Source organism: Canis lupus, chromosome 16, assembly GCF_048164855.1.
Source record: "Canis lupus baileyi chromosome 16, mCanLup2.hap1, whole genome shotgun sequence".
In the NCBI taxonomy this organism is placed as follows: domain Eukaryota; kingdom Metazoa; phylum Chordata; class Mammalia; order Carnivora; family Canidae; genus Canis; species Canis lupus.
Genome location: NC_132853.1, coordinates 20143654 through 20159288, shown reverse-complemented (window position 1 = coordinate 20159288; position 15635 = coordinate 20143654). Strand labels below are relative to the sequence as shown.

At 39.8% G+C, this 15635-nt stretch overlaps 1 protein-coding gene across 2 annotated transcripts in view; it reads left to right on the top strand.

Annotated features, from left to right (window-relative positions):
• Positions 1-7912, top strand: part of CRLF3 (cytokine receptor like factor 3) — a 45996-nt gene extending 38084 nt beyond the window's left edge. For both annotated transcript variants that reach the window (XM_072779416.1, XM_072779415.1), the window contains exons 7-8: positions 4857-4969; positions 6441-7912. In XM_072779416.1, coding sequence (XP_072635517.1) covers positions 4857-4969; positions 6441-6697 — 370 coding nt within the window. In that variant the 3' untranslated portion in view covers positions 6698-7912. The remainder of the gene's footprint in view (positions 1-4856; positions 4970-6440) is intronic.
• Positions 7913-15635: the final 7723 nt, after the last annotated feature.

The following is a 15635-nucleotide window of genomic DNA, read 5'->3' as shown; positions in this document are numbered from 1 at the left end:
ATCGCGCCCTGGGCCAAAGGCAGGCGCCAAAACGCTGCGCCACCCAGGAATCCCTATAACAATGTATTTTAGGCTGATTTACCCACTACTATTATTATAGTATTACGGTGTTCTATATTTATCTGTGTATTTACCTTCTAGCTTTTCTTGTGAAGCAGGTCTAGTGTTGATGAACTCCCTCAGCTTTTGTAGGAATGTCTATTTATTCCTCTTTTTTTTTTTTAATTTTTATTTTATTTATTTATGATAGTCACACACAGAGAGAGACAGAGAGAGAGAGAGAGAGAGAGGCAGAGACACAGGCGGAGGGAGAAGCAGGCTCCATGCACCGGGAGCCCGACGTGGGATTCGATCCCGGGTCTCCAGGATCGCGCCCTGGGCCAAAGGCAGGCGCCAAACCGCTGCGCCACCCAGGGTTCCCTATTCCTCTTTTTTAAGGACAGTTTGCCTGATATTGTATTCTTGGTTGGCAGAGTTTTTTTCCCTTTTAAGCACTTTGAATATATCACTCCACTCCTTTCTTGACTACAAAGTTTCTACTTAGAAATACACTGATAGTCTTTTTTCTTTAGGATTTTATTTATTTATTCATGAGAGACACAGAGAGAGGCAGAGACACAGGCAGAGGAAGAAGCAGGCTTCATGCAGGAAACCCCATGAGGGATTCAATCCTGGACTCCAGGATCACGCCCTGGGCTGAAGGCGGCACTAAACCTCTGAGCCACCTGGGATGTCCACTGATAGCCTTTTAAAAAAAGATTTGATTGATCGATCGGTTGATTGATTGATTTGAGAGAGAAAGAGAGAACGGGGAGGGACAGAGGGAAAGGGAGAGGAACAGGCAGAGTCCCCATTGAGTGCAGGGATCTCAGGGTCATGAGATGGACACGGGGCCTCGATCTCATGACCCAGAGATCATGACCTGAGCCAGAATCAGTCAAGAATTAGGCACTTAACCAGCTGAGCCACCCAGAAGCCCTCACTGATAGTCTTATGTGAACTTCCTTGTATATGATGAATCGCTTTTCTCTTGATGGTGTAAAAATTCTGTCTTTGACTTTGGGCAATTTGATTATAATGTGTTTCAATGTGATTTCTTGAGTTCATCCTAGTTGGTGTCCATTAGGCTTCTTCTTCTTTTTTAAGATTTTTATGTATTGGGGGATCCCTGGGTGGCTCAGCGGTTTAGCACCTGCCTTCGGCCCAGGGCATGGTCCTAGAGTCCCGGGATGGAGTCCCGCATCCAGCTTCTTGCATGGAGCCTGCTTTTCCCTCTGCCTGTGTCTCTGCCTCTCTTCTTTCTCTCTTTCTCTCTCTCCTGAATAAATAAATAAAATGTTTTTTTTTTTTTAAAAAAAAGATTTTTGGGATCCCTGGGTGGCGCAGCAGTTTAGCACCTGCCTTTGGCCCAGGGCGCGATCCTGGAGACCTGGGATCGAATCCCACGTCGGGCTCCCGGTGCATGGAGCCTGCTTCTCCCTCTGCCTATGTCTCTGCCTCTCTCTCTCTCTGTGTGACTATCATAAATAAATAAAAATTAAAAAAAAAAGATTTTTATGTATTTATTCAGGAGAGACACAGACAGAGGCGGAGACACAGGCAAAGGGAGAAGCAGACCCCTTGCAGGGAGCCTAATGCAAGACTATCCCAGAACTCTGGGATCATGTCCTGATTCGAAGGTAGACACTCAACCACTGAGCCACCCAAGCATTGCTCCATTAGTCTTCTTGAATCTAGATGTCCATTGCCTACTCCATATTTTGGAAATTTTCAACCATTATTTCCTTAAATGAATATTCTGCCCCTTTCTCTTTTCTCCATAAGTTCCTTAGACTTTTCTTCATTCTTTTTCATTTTTTTTTCTCTTGTCCCTGTCATTGGGTAACTTCTTTTTTTTTTAAGATTTTATTTGTTTGACAGGGAGGGAGAAAGCAAGAGAACAAGCAGGGGGAAGAGCAGGCAGAGGGAGAGGGAGAAGCAGGCTCCCCACGTACCAGGGAGCCCTATGCGGGGCTCGATCCCAGACCCTGGGATCATGACCTGAGCTGAAGACAGATGCTTAACCAACTGACCCACCCAGGCAGCCTTTCTTGGATAATTTTAAATGACCTGTCTTCTAATTTGATGTTTCTTTCTCCTACTTGATTGTGTGATGTTGCACTCCTCCTGTGAATTTTTTAGTTACTATTCTTCCGGTCCAAAATACCTGTTTAGTTGTTCTGTGTTGTTGTTGTTGTTGTTTTTGCATCTCTTTGTTGGTATTCTTATTTTACACATGTTTTATTTTCTTGAGCTTGTAGAGCATCTTTGAGAGTTGTTTTGAATAGCTTGTCAGGTAATTCAAATGTCTCTATTTCATTAGGATAATTTTTAAAAAGATTTTATTTATTTGAGAGAGAGAGAGAGAGAGTGCATGTGAGCTCAAGTGTGGGGAGAGAGAGGAAGGGGGAACAATTTCCAGTAGACTCCGAGCTGAGCACAGAGCCCAACATGGGACTTGATCTCACAACCCCTAGATCATGACCTGAGCCAAAATCAAGAGTTGGACACTCAACTGACAGAGCCATCCATGCACCCCCATTAGGATAATTTTTTTGAGATCTATTTTAGTTGTTGGTTTTGGTTTTTTTTTAAAGATTTTATTTATTTATTTCACAGAGCATAAGTAAGGGGAGCAGCAGAGGGAGACAGAGGCAGAGGGAGAAGCAGGCTTCCTGCTGAGCAGGGAGTACCATGTGAGGCTCAATCTTAGGGCACTGGGATCATGACCTGAGCCAAAGGCAGATGCTTAAATGACTGAGCCACCCAGACACCCCTATGTGTATTTTGGTGTTTTGTTTGGGCCGTGTTTCCCTGTTTCTCCATATATCTTATAGTTTTGTGTTAGGCTCTATACATCTGAGAAAACAGCCCCCTCTCCCAGTTTTTATGACTTGATTTTGTACAGGAAAAGAGCCTTACAAATGAACTCAGCTAGAGATGTGGGGGGCCTCTGCAACCTTCTTTGGGAGGATGTTACTTCCCTGGGTTTGTGGGTCTTTCAGGAGCTTGTAATCTCTTGCTCCCTCTGGTGCCTGTGTGTGGCGCTGCCTGTTCTCTGATGTGACAGCAGCAAGCAGCCTTGTTCTCTTGTACTCAGTGGCTACCAGGCATCCAGAGCTTGCCAACTCCCCAGCAGTGCCTACATGCAGTCAGACAGATACCATTTCCTTGAGCAGCCCTGTGAAAAGCTGATACAGAAGCACATGCAGCTCTTCTCTTTTCTTCCAAAGGAGAGAAGCCTTAAGTTATGCACCTGCTTCTAATCACACCAAGTCGTACTGGCTGTTGGATTCCACCCCTCCATTTCTTTGGTCTTAAAAGCATTCAGACACAACGGAAATCAGCCCTTCAGGCAACCTTCTGAAGAGTTGGAACGTTGGATGCAGGGTCCACTCCTTTCTCTCTCCCCATTCCAAAGGAAAAGTCAGAAGCTGGGGTAGTTCTTACCAGGCACTGAGCTATGTAGCTTGGGACAGGGACTGACATGGGAAAGTGAAATCTTTTTTTTTACCCATTTCAATGCCACTGTTTTCAGCTTGTGCTCCCTTGGGGTCCTGCAGCTTCTTCTTCTCTCTCTCTCTCTTTTTTTTAGATTTTATTTAGTTATTCATGAGAGAGACACACAGAGAGAGGCAGAGACATAGGCAGAGGGAGAAGCAGGCTCCCTGTAGGAAGCCTGATGAGGGACTCGATCTCAGGACCCCACATCACAACCTGAGCTGAAGGCAGATGCTCATCCACTGAGCCACCCAGGTGCTCCTGGGGTACTGCAGCTTCTTAACTGGGTTCTGGAATCTCATAAAGCCATTGTGGTCTGTATCTCATTGTTAACAGCAGTGTTTCTGTGGTAGGAGGACTGGGACTGAGGATTGCTGGCATGGCTCTCCTTTTCCGCACACTTCTTAAGACTGCTGGTTTAGAAGTGAAATGACTTCAGAAACCCGCCGACTATTTATTTTGATCCTGCATGTTTGCCACTTTGCAACAAAAGACATTTTGAAGCCATGCCAAGTATAAATAATCCCATCTTCCTTGGGTAAAGCTACATTCTGTTCCTTGCTAGTTTTTCTTTTTCTGTCCTTGTGAAGTCTGGCTTTCTGGAACAGAGGGAAAGATGCATCTGGTAGAAGAGATGTAGGTTGACTATATGTAAGTTTCCTATTTCCAGAGTGCGTGATGATGTATTTTGAGACTAAAACACAAAGAAATGTTTAAACCTTCCACATATGATGTTCTCCAAGCAAAATATGTTAATAATTGTATTATCCATTTTATACAAATTATAATGTCTATTCTTAAAGACTTTAAATATTTGATAACAGTAATCAAACAACTGCATAGACTCTCACATTGAATGGTGATGGCAGTTAACAGTCACTAGAAACTATAACAGTTTCTATATTGGCAAGTATGACACATTTTCTATTGTTTAGAGCTGGAACATAAAATGGGAATGCATTGTCATAGCTGTAAGTAGTTACTCCAGAGCCTACAATGAGAATGCCTGAATTCCTATTTTGGGTCCAGCATTCAGCTAGGTGCTCAGGGTCAGGTTATTTAGCTTCTTTTTAATCGTGTTTTTTCTTATGTATAAAAGAGGTATGGTAATAATAACACCTACCTCATGGGTTGTTCGGTGAATTCAGTTAAATGACTGATACAAGTTTTTAGATCAATGCCTGGAATTTAGGAAGTACTGAATCATTGTTAGCTATTATTAAGAGCAATTATGATGAGATTACTCTTTTTAACTTTAGTAACTGTTAGATATCATGTTTTAAAAAAAATTAACGACCTTTCTTCCATGTTTACAGAGTTGAAACTGTGGGACAGCCAGACAGAAGAGACAGTATAGGAGTGTGTGCAGAAAAACAGAATGGATATGACTCTCTGCAGCGTGATCAAGCAGTGTGCATTAGTACAAATGGTAAGAGATAAATAACTGGTGTTATTTTTGAAATACATGAATTACAGTAATAAGATATGAACCTGTCATAACATCACACATTTGTAGCAGGAGATGAGAAAGTTTAAGTCTTTATGATATATCTGTATGGCTACTGTGTACCAGGCATTATTCTATTCCCTTTACAAATAATAAATCATTTAATCCTTTTAACAACTTGTTGAGGTAGGGAGAAGTATTACACTCATTTTATAGATGATGAAAACTGAGCCACAGAGAGGTTGAGTGACCAGCTTAAACTCCCATAGCTTAGAGGTAACTGAGTTGAGATTTGGACCAGGCAGTGTCTCTGGATTCTGTGTGTGTAGGTCATCTAAATTCAACATCGATTGATGAACTGAAACGAAGGTTTAGTTAATTTGTTCTATCTCCCTAGAGTTCTTTGACCTCTTACTCTATAGTAATCACACTTTTATTTTTTTTTTTTATTTTTTTTTTATTTTTTTAACTTTTATTTATTTATGATAGTCATACAGAGAGAGAGAGAGAGACAGAGACAGAGGCAGAGGGAGAAGCAGGCTCCATGCACCGGGAGCCCGACGTGGGATTCGATCCCGGGTCTCCAGGATCGCGCCCTGGGCCAAAGGCAGGCGCTAAACCGCTGCGCCACCCAGGGATCCCACACTTTTATTTTTTATTTAATTTTATTTTTCTAAAGATTTTATTTATTTACTTGAGAGAGTATGAGAAGGGTGGGGAAGGAGAGAAGCAGATTCCTGAGCAGGGAGCCCGAAGCAGGGCTCCTTTCCAGGACCCTGAGATCATGGCCTGAACCAAAGGCAGACACTTAACCGACTGAGCCACCCAGTCACACCTACAGTAATTATACGTTTAAAATCCCCTCTTGAGGGATCCCTGGGTGGCTCAGCGGTTTAGCACCTGCCTTCAGCCCAGGGTATGATCCAGGAGTCCCAGGATCGGGTCCCGCATCGCGGTCCCTGCATGGAGCCTGCTTCTCCCTCTGCCTGTGTCTCTGCCTCTCTCTGTCTCTCATGAATAAATAAATAAAATCTTTAAAAAAAATAATAATAAAATCCCCTCTTGAGATGTGTTAATATTTTGTGGTATGGGTCAATCAATAGTAGAACAAGATTCTTGTTTATTTCATATTCAACTATGTTGCTATTCCACAAGATCTAATCTTGTAATTGAGTTATGTTTCTTTTGATGCTGTCCATGTGGGGAAACTCTATTCTAAAACATTAGAACCCTGGACCAAACTCTAAGAAGTGATTAAAGCTTTAACTTTTTCTCCTGCCTTGGGGATGGGGTTTAATTATCATATTGAAATGCATTCTTTTTGACCAGTTGGCACTCTAAAATGTTTTCTTGATCTGAGTTGGGAAATGACCTGTGATATCAGTCATCTTGAATCCGTTTCAGTTTTTTGTTATTGTTCATGTGTAAATGACTCTTTACCTTAACATTTTAGGTGCAGTTTTTGTAAATGGAAAAGAAATGACTAATCAGTTGCCAGCAGTTACCTCTGGGTCCACTGTCACATTTGACATTGAAGCTGTGACTCTAGGATCCACCAATAATAACGAAGGAGGAAACTTCAAGCTTCGAGTAACTATTAGCTCAAATAACAGAGAAGTGGTTTTTGATTGGTTACTTGAGCAGTCCTGTTGTTCTCTTTATTTTGGATGCTCTTTTTTCTATCCTGGATGGAAAGTGTTGGTATTCTAGATTTTTGAGTGATTGGCTGTGGTTTTACAGGGTTTTAAACGTACTGTCCCCAGCTCAGTTTAATTGTAATTGGTTTTAAAAAAATTGTTAGATTCATCTCGTAGTTAAGCCATTGGAAGTGGAAATAGTTTACTGGATTTATTTTGGAATATATCAGTAATAAGAGATTTGACTATTATGGACAAAACTGTAGTATGGTCAGCCTTCCTTGTAGCATAGTGTTAATTTCAATTAACAGCATCACGATAAAAAATGAAATTGGCCTTTAAAGTATGAGGAGATACAGAAAGCCCTATATCCTTCCACTGTGTACTTCTTGGAAAGTTGATTGTTAGAACAGAAAAACTTAACATTATCTGATTAAATTTATATCTTCTAAGGATCCAAGGTCATGTAAAACTCTAGGATCAAGCAATAGGAAGAGACCAGCGAGACACCAGAGTTCTATAATATACGTTCACTTGTGTGCTCTCCACCTGAGTGGTGAATATGCTCTCCATATTCAAGTATTTGTCAGCAGTATTGAATTTTATCTCATGTTCAGTAATCTTTAAGTCCCAAAAGTGTGATAATTTTTGCGTTATTAACAATTACTGAACAAGTGTCTACAATAGGCAAAGTATTTTCTTTTTTCTTTCCTTGCAGTTTGATTCGTGATAGGCTATAGGATTTTTACAGGGTAAAACTACTTATGAAAGTAGTAAGTACAGCAGTAGCCATTCACATATATGTAATATGCACTTGTGCATACCCAGCCTCAGTGATATGTATGTTACTACTCATAGGGTATGAGCTACATACAGTCCAGTTTAATGTCAGTTTTATAAACGGTCTTCTGGTGGACCAAACAAATATAGGGTAAATACTTGACCTATTTTTTTGAAAAACTTAAATTTGTTTAAAATATTTATTTGAAGGACTTACTTAGTATGTAAAAATGATTATCTTGCTATACCAGCCTGCAGACTTTTTTTAATGTGAATTTTTTTCCCTTCATTTTTAACAGTAGAGATGTGGAAAAGCAAGTTTGATATTTTTGTAAGATAATTTATTTGGGGATTCAAATTCCCTGTTAGACAATCATGACCTTTTTCCCTTGCCTTTTTATATATAAGTAAGTCGTCTTTCATTTGTTTAGTGATTGTTAAGAAGATGTGCTAGAATGTAGATGCCTCGTCCAGCTGTCTGAAACAAAATAAAAAACTAAAAGTTAAATGTGTGTATTTTTTCTTCTGTGAGATTTGATGAATCCAATTTTAATCTTTTAAGTAGAGGGAGAAAAGGATTTCTTGTGTCTCTAGTTTTTTTGTTTTTTGTTTTAGATTTTATTCATTGATTTGAGAGAGAACACAAACTGGGGGAGGAGCAGAGAGAGAGGCAGAACCAGACTTCCCAATGAGCGCAGAACCTGATGTGGGGCTTGAACCCAGGAACTGAGATCATGACCCTCAGTCAGATGCTTAACTAACTGAGCCACCCAGGCACTCCTTGTCTCCAGTCATTTTAATGCAGATATCATTGTAACTCATGACAAGTTACTTATACTTTCTCATATTCTGTGCATCTGATACCAAGCATAGTGCCTGATACATAACATGTGTAGAGTAAATGTTGCATTGAATGAATGCAAATAGATTATTTTCTCCAGAACATCTTCATCTCATTCCTTTCATTTGTCAAGTATTTATTGAACATCTTTATTTCTTATCCTCCGTAGGAGAGTTGCATCTTAAATCTATACCTATAGAATCTGCCTTTTCACAGAAATGACTAAAACCTAACTTAATTCTAGATATTCATGGATTGTAATATTTGTCCTCTGAAGCTAATTTAAATATTGCTTTCTTTTAAAAGATTCTTAAACAGTCTCCACACCCAGCATGGGGCTTGAACCCACAACCCCTGAGATCAAGTCTCACATTCCACCAACTGAGCCAGCCAGCCGCCCCTGCTTTCTTTCCCTTGGACTGTGAACTTAAGATTTTGTTCACAGCTGACTCATTTTGTTTAAACAGATAAAGGAGCCCAGTATTCCAAATCGGCTTGTGTGCTTGGAGGGATGAGAGTGTTTGACTGATGAGAATTATAGCAATTATAAGAATCGGCATTTATTGAGCCCCTATTATATGCCAGGCACAATGCTAAATTTTTTTTAAAAATTTTTTTAAAAAGATTTTATTTATTTATTCATGAGAGACAGAGAGAGAGAGAGAGAGAGGCAGAGACACAGGCAAAGGGAGAAGCAGGCTCCATGCAGGGAACCCGATGTGGGACTTGATCCTCGGAGTCCAGGATCACGCCCTGGGCTGAAGGCAGATGCTCAACCGCTGAGCCACCCAGGGATCCCCTACTGTTTTTGTTATTCTACTTTTCAGACAATAAAACTTAGGCTCAAGAGATGTGAACTAATTTGTGTAAGGTCATGACTAGTGACTAGTGTAGTCAAGATCCTAGCCTAGACCTGATTCACTCTGGAGCCCCTGCTTCCTGGAGGAGTGGACACTAAGGGGACAGCCTCAGGTGTAGGTAAGAATCAACCACGGGATCAATGGTAGCACCAAGAAAGGTGCTACCATTGCTAGAGTAGCACCAAGAAAGGAAGGGGGCTGACCATATCTGCCTGAAGATCAGGGAGCAAAGTCAACCTTAAAAGGTGAGTGGAAATTTGCTAAGTCCTCTGAGGCAGAAGACAAAGCACTTGTCTGATGGAGGTAAGAACAGTGTGTCATGGTGGTGGTAGTGGTATGTGTGGCTGCAGTGAAGGTCTGAGGGCTGCAGAAAAGCTGCATGTTGTGTGTTTTGAAACTGACAAACTGATTTCCAGAGGGGCTAAGCCATTTTCACATGCCCACCAGCAACATATTCTTTGAATCCTCCCTGGATTGGTTGTCACCACTTTTTATTTGAGCCATTCTGCTAAATGTGTGGTGGTCTTGCACTGTGGTTTCAGTTTACATTTCTTTAATGGCTAATGATGTTGAGTATCTCTTCACATGCTTATTTGCCATCTGTAAATTCTCTTTGGTGGAAATATCTTTTTTTTTTTTTTAAAGATTTTATTTATTCATGAGATACACAGAGAAAGAGGCAGAGACATAGGCAGAGGGAGGTGCAGGCTCCCCTGGGAGGAGCCTGATGTGGGATTTGATCCCAGGACTCTGGGATCCTGCTCTGAGCTGAAGGCAGACATTCAACTACTGAGCCACCCAGGCATCCCAGTGGAAATGTCTTTTACCCATTTTTCTAATTAGATTGGTTTTTTACTGTTAAGTTTTAATAGTTCATTTTTTTTAAGATTTCATTTATTTATTTTACACACACACACAGAGAACACAAGCAGGGGGAGGGCGAAGCAGACTCCATGCTATGCAGGAGCCTGATACGAGGCTTGATCCCAGGACCATGGGATCATGACCTGAGCTGAAAGCAGATGCTTAACCCACCGAGCCACCCAGACACCCTTGAAGGCTGTCTTTCCTCCATTGTTGTCCCACATTTGTCAAAAATTAATTGGACATATTTATGTGAGTCTTTTTCTAAGTTCTCTGTTTTTAACTTTGATCTATGGGTCTGCCCCTCTGTCAGTACCACACAGTATAATTACTGGAGACACATAAGGTTTTAAAATCCAGTAGACTGATCTTTTATTCATTATCTCTTTTTTTTTTAAGATTTTATTTATTTATTCATGAGAGACAGAGAGAGAGAGAGAGAGGCAGAGACACAGGCAAGGGAGAAGCAGGCTCCATGCAGGGAACCCCATCTGGGACTCAATCCTGGGGGTCCAGGATCACAGCCTGGGCCGAAAGCAGGCAGCAAACCACCGAATCACCCAGGCTGCCCTATTCATCCTTTTAAAAATTGTTTTAATGAGATGCCTGGCTGGCTCAGTTGGTAGAGTATCCAACTCTTGATCTTGGGGTTGTGAGTTTGAGCCCCATGTTGAGTGTAGAAATTACTTAGAAAATCATACATATATACATAAATGCATAGTAAAAAAATTGTTTTACCTATTCCAGTTTATTTGCCTTCTCACGTAAATTTTAAAACCTTCCTTCCTTCCTTCCTTCCTTCCTTCCTTCCTTCCTTCCTTCCTTCCTTCCTTCCTTCTTTCCTTCCTTCCTTCTTTCCTTCCTTCCTTCTTTCCTTCCTTCCTTCCTTCCTTCCTTCCTTCCTTCCTTCCTTCCTTTCTTCTTTCTTTCTTTCTTTCTTTCTTTCTTTCTTTCTTTCTTTCTTTCTTTTCTTTCTTTCTTTCTTTCTTTCTTTCTTTCTTTCTTTCTTTCTTTCTTTCTTCTTTCTTTCTTGATTTTATTATTCATGAGAAGACACACAAAGAAAGGCAGATACATAGTCTGAGGGAGAAGTAGGCTCCACGGGGAATCTCATGCAGGACTCAATCCTAGGACCCCAGGACCACAACCTGAGCCAAAGGCAGACGCTCAACCACTGAGCCACCCAGGTGCCCCAGAATGATGTTTCTATCTCTAAAAAATCTTGCTGGGATTTCGATAGGAATTGCATTAAACCTGTCTATCAATTTGGGAAGAGTCAACATCCTTATTATGTTGAGTCTTTTCAATCCATGAACATAGTATGTCTCTCCATCAATTTAGGTCTTTGATTTATCTGCATTTCGTAGTTTCCAGCATACAAATTCTACACGTTTTGTTACATTCACACATAAGTGTTTTGTTTTGTTTTAGTGACTGTAAATGATCTTGTATTTTTAATTTTGGTTTCCACATGCTCATTCCTAATATATAATGTGTCTGTGTATGTTTATTTTGTATCCTGCAGAATTACTAAACTCTGTTTTCCCGCTCAAGATTTCTTGTTTGACCCATGGATTTCCTAGAAATGTGCTATTTAGTTTCTGAGTGTTGGGAAATTTTCCTCTTATCTTTCTGTTACTGACTTCTCATTTGATTATATTGTGTTTGGAGAACAGTCTATATGATTTCCATTCTTTTACATTTATTGATTTATGTCCCAAAAGATGGTCAGTTTTGTTATGTGTTCTGTGGGCACTTAAAAAGACTTGCATATTCTGTTAATGGGTAAAATATTTTGATTTTGTAGAGTTCTATATCTTTGCTGATTTTCCATCTAGTTGCTCTATCAGTTCTTGAAAGGGGAGTGTTAAAGTCACCAATTGTAATTGTGGATTTGTCTTTCTCCTTTTAGTTCTATCAGTTTTTGTAGCTCTTTTGTCTTATGAATATACACTTAGGATTGCTATATCTTTTTGGTGGATTGACCATTTTATCATAATATCCCTCTCTGTCTCTGTTAATTTTCTTTCCTCTAAAGTCCACTTTATTTGATATTAATCTAGCCTTTCTTTTCCTCTGATTAAGGTTTGCATGATATATATTTTTCATACTGTGCTTTCAACTTCTCTATATTAATATATTTGGAGTTAGTTTCTTATAGATAGCCAATAGCTGAGTCATTTTTTTTTTTTTTTTTAATTTACTCTGTCAGTCTCTGAGTTTTGTTTGGTCTACTTAGACCATTTACATTTAATTTTATTCTTGATATATTAGGGCTTAAGTTTGCCATTTTTCTTTTTTGTTTTCTGTTCTCTGGTTTTCTTTCTTCTGCATTCTTGTGGGTTGATTCAGCATATTTTGGAATTCCATTTTGATTTGTCTGAAGTGTTTTGAGTGTCTTTTTGTAGGTTCTTTAGTAATTGTTGTAGGTATTAAAAATACTAGGTATTTTTAATCATATTATATATATATTATATATCACATATATAATATACACATGTATTATAATATATAAAATATACATATATACATATGTAATAGGTATTACCTATTACAATAGGTATTACCTATTACTTATGGTAATAATATATGGTATTATACCATATATACACATATGTATATTCATGAATGGATATATATGTATTTTATATATTACATATATATGTTGTGTGTGTGTATTTATACAGATATATATGTAGGTATACATACATCTACATTAGTATACTAATGGCTTTTTTCATAAATGCAGAAGTCCTCTTTGGATTTCTTTGCATTTGTGAAAACAGGTACTAATGTAGGTCTTTTGTAAAGTGAAATGGTCTAATGTGAACTTTCAGAAAGCAGGGGATATTGTTAACTTTACACCCTTTCAGCTTGTGAAAAATTTCATAGGAATGGTCCACTTTTGGATAGCAGGGATTATAAAACAGTTGATTGATGTCATCATTTTATCAGATCAGGTGAAATGATCCTTACACTCTTTATCCTTCCCCGTTTACAGCACAATTTTCTTTCTTGAATATTTTCTCTATATACATTTAGAACCATATCAGACAATGTTGCATTAACCATAAAACATATTTCAGAAAACTCAAGATAAGAAATGACTATTGTATATATATGTATTTCTGCTCACTGCGTTCTTTCTTCCTTCATGATATTCCAAGTTTCATTCTGTTCCATTTCCTTTCTTTTTCAAGAACTTCCTGTAGCCATTCTTTTATAAGTCAGCTGGTGAAAAATCCTCAGATTTCCTTTATGTGAGAATATCTTGATTTTTCCTTAATTCCTGGAGGATATTTCACTGAGTAGAGATCAAAGGTTGACAATTATTTGGGTGAAGGGTGGGGGTGGGCCTTGAACTCATGACCATGAGATCCAGACCTGAGCTGATAATCAAGTCAGGGCAGGCGGGGGTGGGGGGGTTGGGGGGACCTTAGCGGTTTAGTGCCGCCTTCAGCCCAGGGTGTGATCCTGGAGACCCCCCGAGTCCTAAGTCAGGCTCCCTGCATGGAACCTGCTTCTCCCTCTGCCTGTGTCTCTGCGTGTGTGTGTGTGTGTGTGTGTCTCATGAATAAATAAATAAAATCTTAAAAAAAAAAAAAAGGGTCAGACACTTAGCGACCCAGGTGCCCCAACAATTCTTTTATCTCAATACTTGAGAAATACTATGCTACCTCCCATGTCCTCTGATGAAAATCCACTGTCATTTTGTTTTTCCTTGTAGATAAAGTGTCATTTTTCTGTAATTGCTTTCTTTTTTTTTTTTTTTTTTTAAACATTTTTTCCTTTTTAAATTTATTTATTCATGATAGTCACACGGAGAGAGAGAGAGAGGCAGAGACACAGGCAGAGGGAGAAGCAGGCTCCAAGCACCGGGAGCCCGATGTGGGATTCGATCCCGGGTCTCCAGGATCGCGCCCTGGGCCAAAGGCAGGCGCCAAACCGCTGCGCCACCCAGGGATCCCAATTGCTTTCAATATATATATTTTTGCCTTCAGTTTTTAGAAGTTTAATTATGATGTATCTCTGTACGGGTTTCTTTGAGGTTATCCTGTTTGGATTCTTCCACTTCTTGAATTGTTAGGTTTATGTAACTTGCCAAATTTAGAAAGTGTTCAGCCATTATTTCAAGTACTTTTTTCAGCCCTGTCCTTCTTTTTCTTTCCTTCTAGGATTCCAGTGACACAAATTTTACATCTCTTATATATTCCCACTGATTCCTGAAGTTTTGTTTGTTTGTTTGAAGTTGGTTTTCTCTCGTTTGTATTAGGTGATTCCTGTTGTTCTACTTCCTGTTCTACTTCCAGTCCATTGAGTCTGTCTTCTGTCACATTCATTCTACTGTTGGGCCCATCTACCGATTTTTTTGTTAAATTTTGTTATTTGTTTTGGTTATTGGTTTTTTGTTTTGTTTTGTTTTGTTGTTTTGGTTATTGTATTTTTCACTTCTAAGATGTTCATTTGGATTGTCTTTGCATGTTCTATTTCTGGGCTAGACTTTTTATATTCTTTGCTGAGGCGGTTCTTTTTTCATCTGTTTCAAGCTTGTGCATAAATTGCTTGTTGAAACATTGTAATCATGACTTTGGGGATGGTTAGTCTTATGCATCCGTTCCACTGGGCCAAGGGATGTTTAGATAGCTAATTAAAACATCATTCTGAGTGTTCTGTGAGGGTGTTTCTGGAAAGGATTAGCATTTGAATTGATGGACTTAGTAAGGCAGGTGGCTCTCCCCAATGTGTTGGGCCTCATCCAGTCTGCTATGGCTTAAATAGAGCAAAAAGGTGAAGGAAAGTTGACCTTGATCTCTGCCTATTAGGCCAGGACTTGGATCTCTGCCCTTAGTGCTCCTGGTTCTAGGGCCTTCATATCTGGACTGGAATCTATACCATTGGCTCTCAGGCCTTTGAACTACATCAGCTGCTTTCCTGGGTTCCCAGCTTACAGACAGCAGATCTTGGGACTTCTCCACTTCTATATTCACTTATTTGTCCTGTTTTTCTGGAGAACTCTAATGCAGTGCTTTTAAATCTTTGTCAGATAATTCAAATATCTTTGTCAGCCTGGTATAGGCATCTATTGTCTGTCTTTATTAGGTTTGAGATTTTTCTGGTTCTTGGTATGGCAAGTGATTGATTTTCTATTGAAGCTTGGACATTCTGTGTAATGTTCTAAGACTTTGGATCGTATTTAAACCTTCTGTTTTGGGGCAGCCCTGTTGGCACAGCAGTTTGGCACCGCCTGCAGCCCAGGGCATGATCCTGGAGACCCGGGGTCGAGTCCCACGTCGGGCTCCCTGCATGGAGCCTGCTTCTCCCTCTGCCTGTGTCTTTGCCTCTCTCTCTGTGTCACTCATGAATAAATAAATAAAATCTTAAAAAAGCAAAACAAAACATTATCTTTCAGCTGGCTTTCTGACACTTGTCCGACATGAAAAGATTGAGGAGGAAGGGCACTGCCTCATTATTACCATGTGGAGTTGGAAGGGTAGCTTCCCCTTGGCCTCCATTGACAGCCAAGAAGAGATGTCTTGTTACTGGTTGCATGAGCCTGAGAGTTCAATTCCTTGTGTGATCTCCACTGACGATGCAGTGGGGTGGCCCCATTACTCTAGGCAGCGGTAAAAGTCTGGACTCTCCACTAGGTTTCTTCTGGCCTTCAT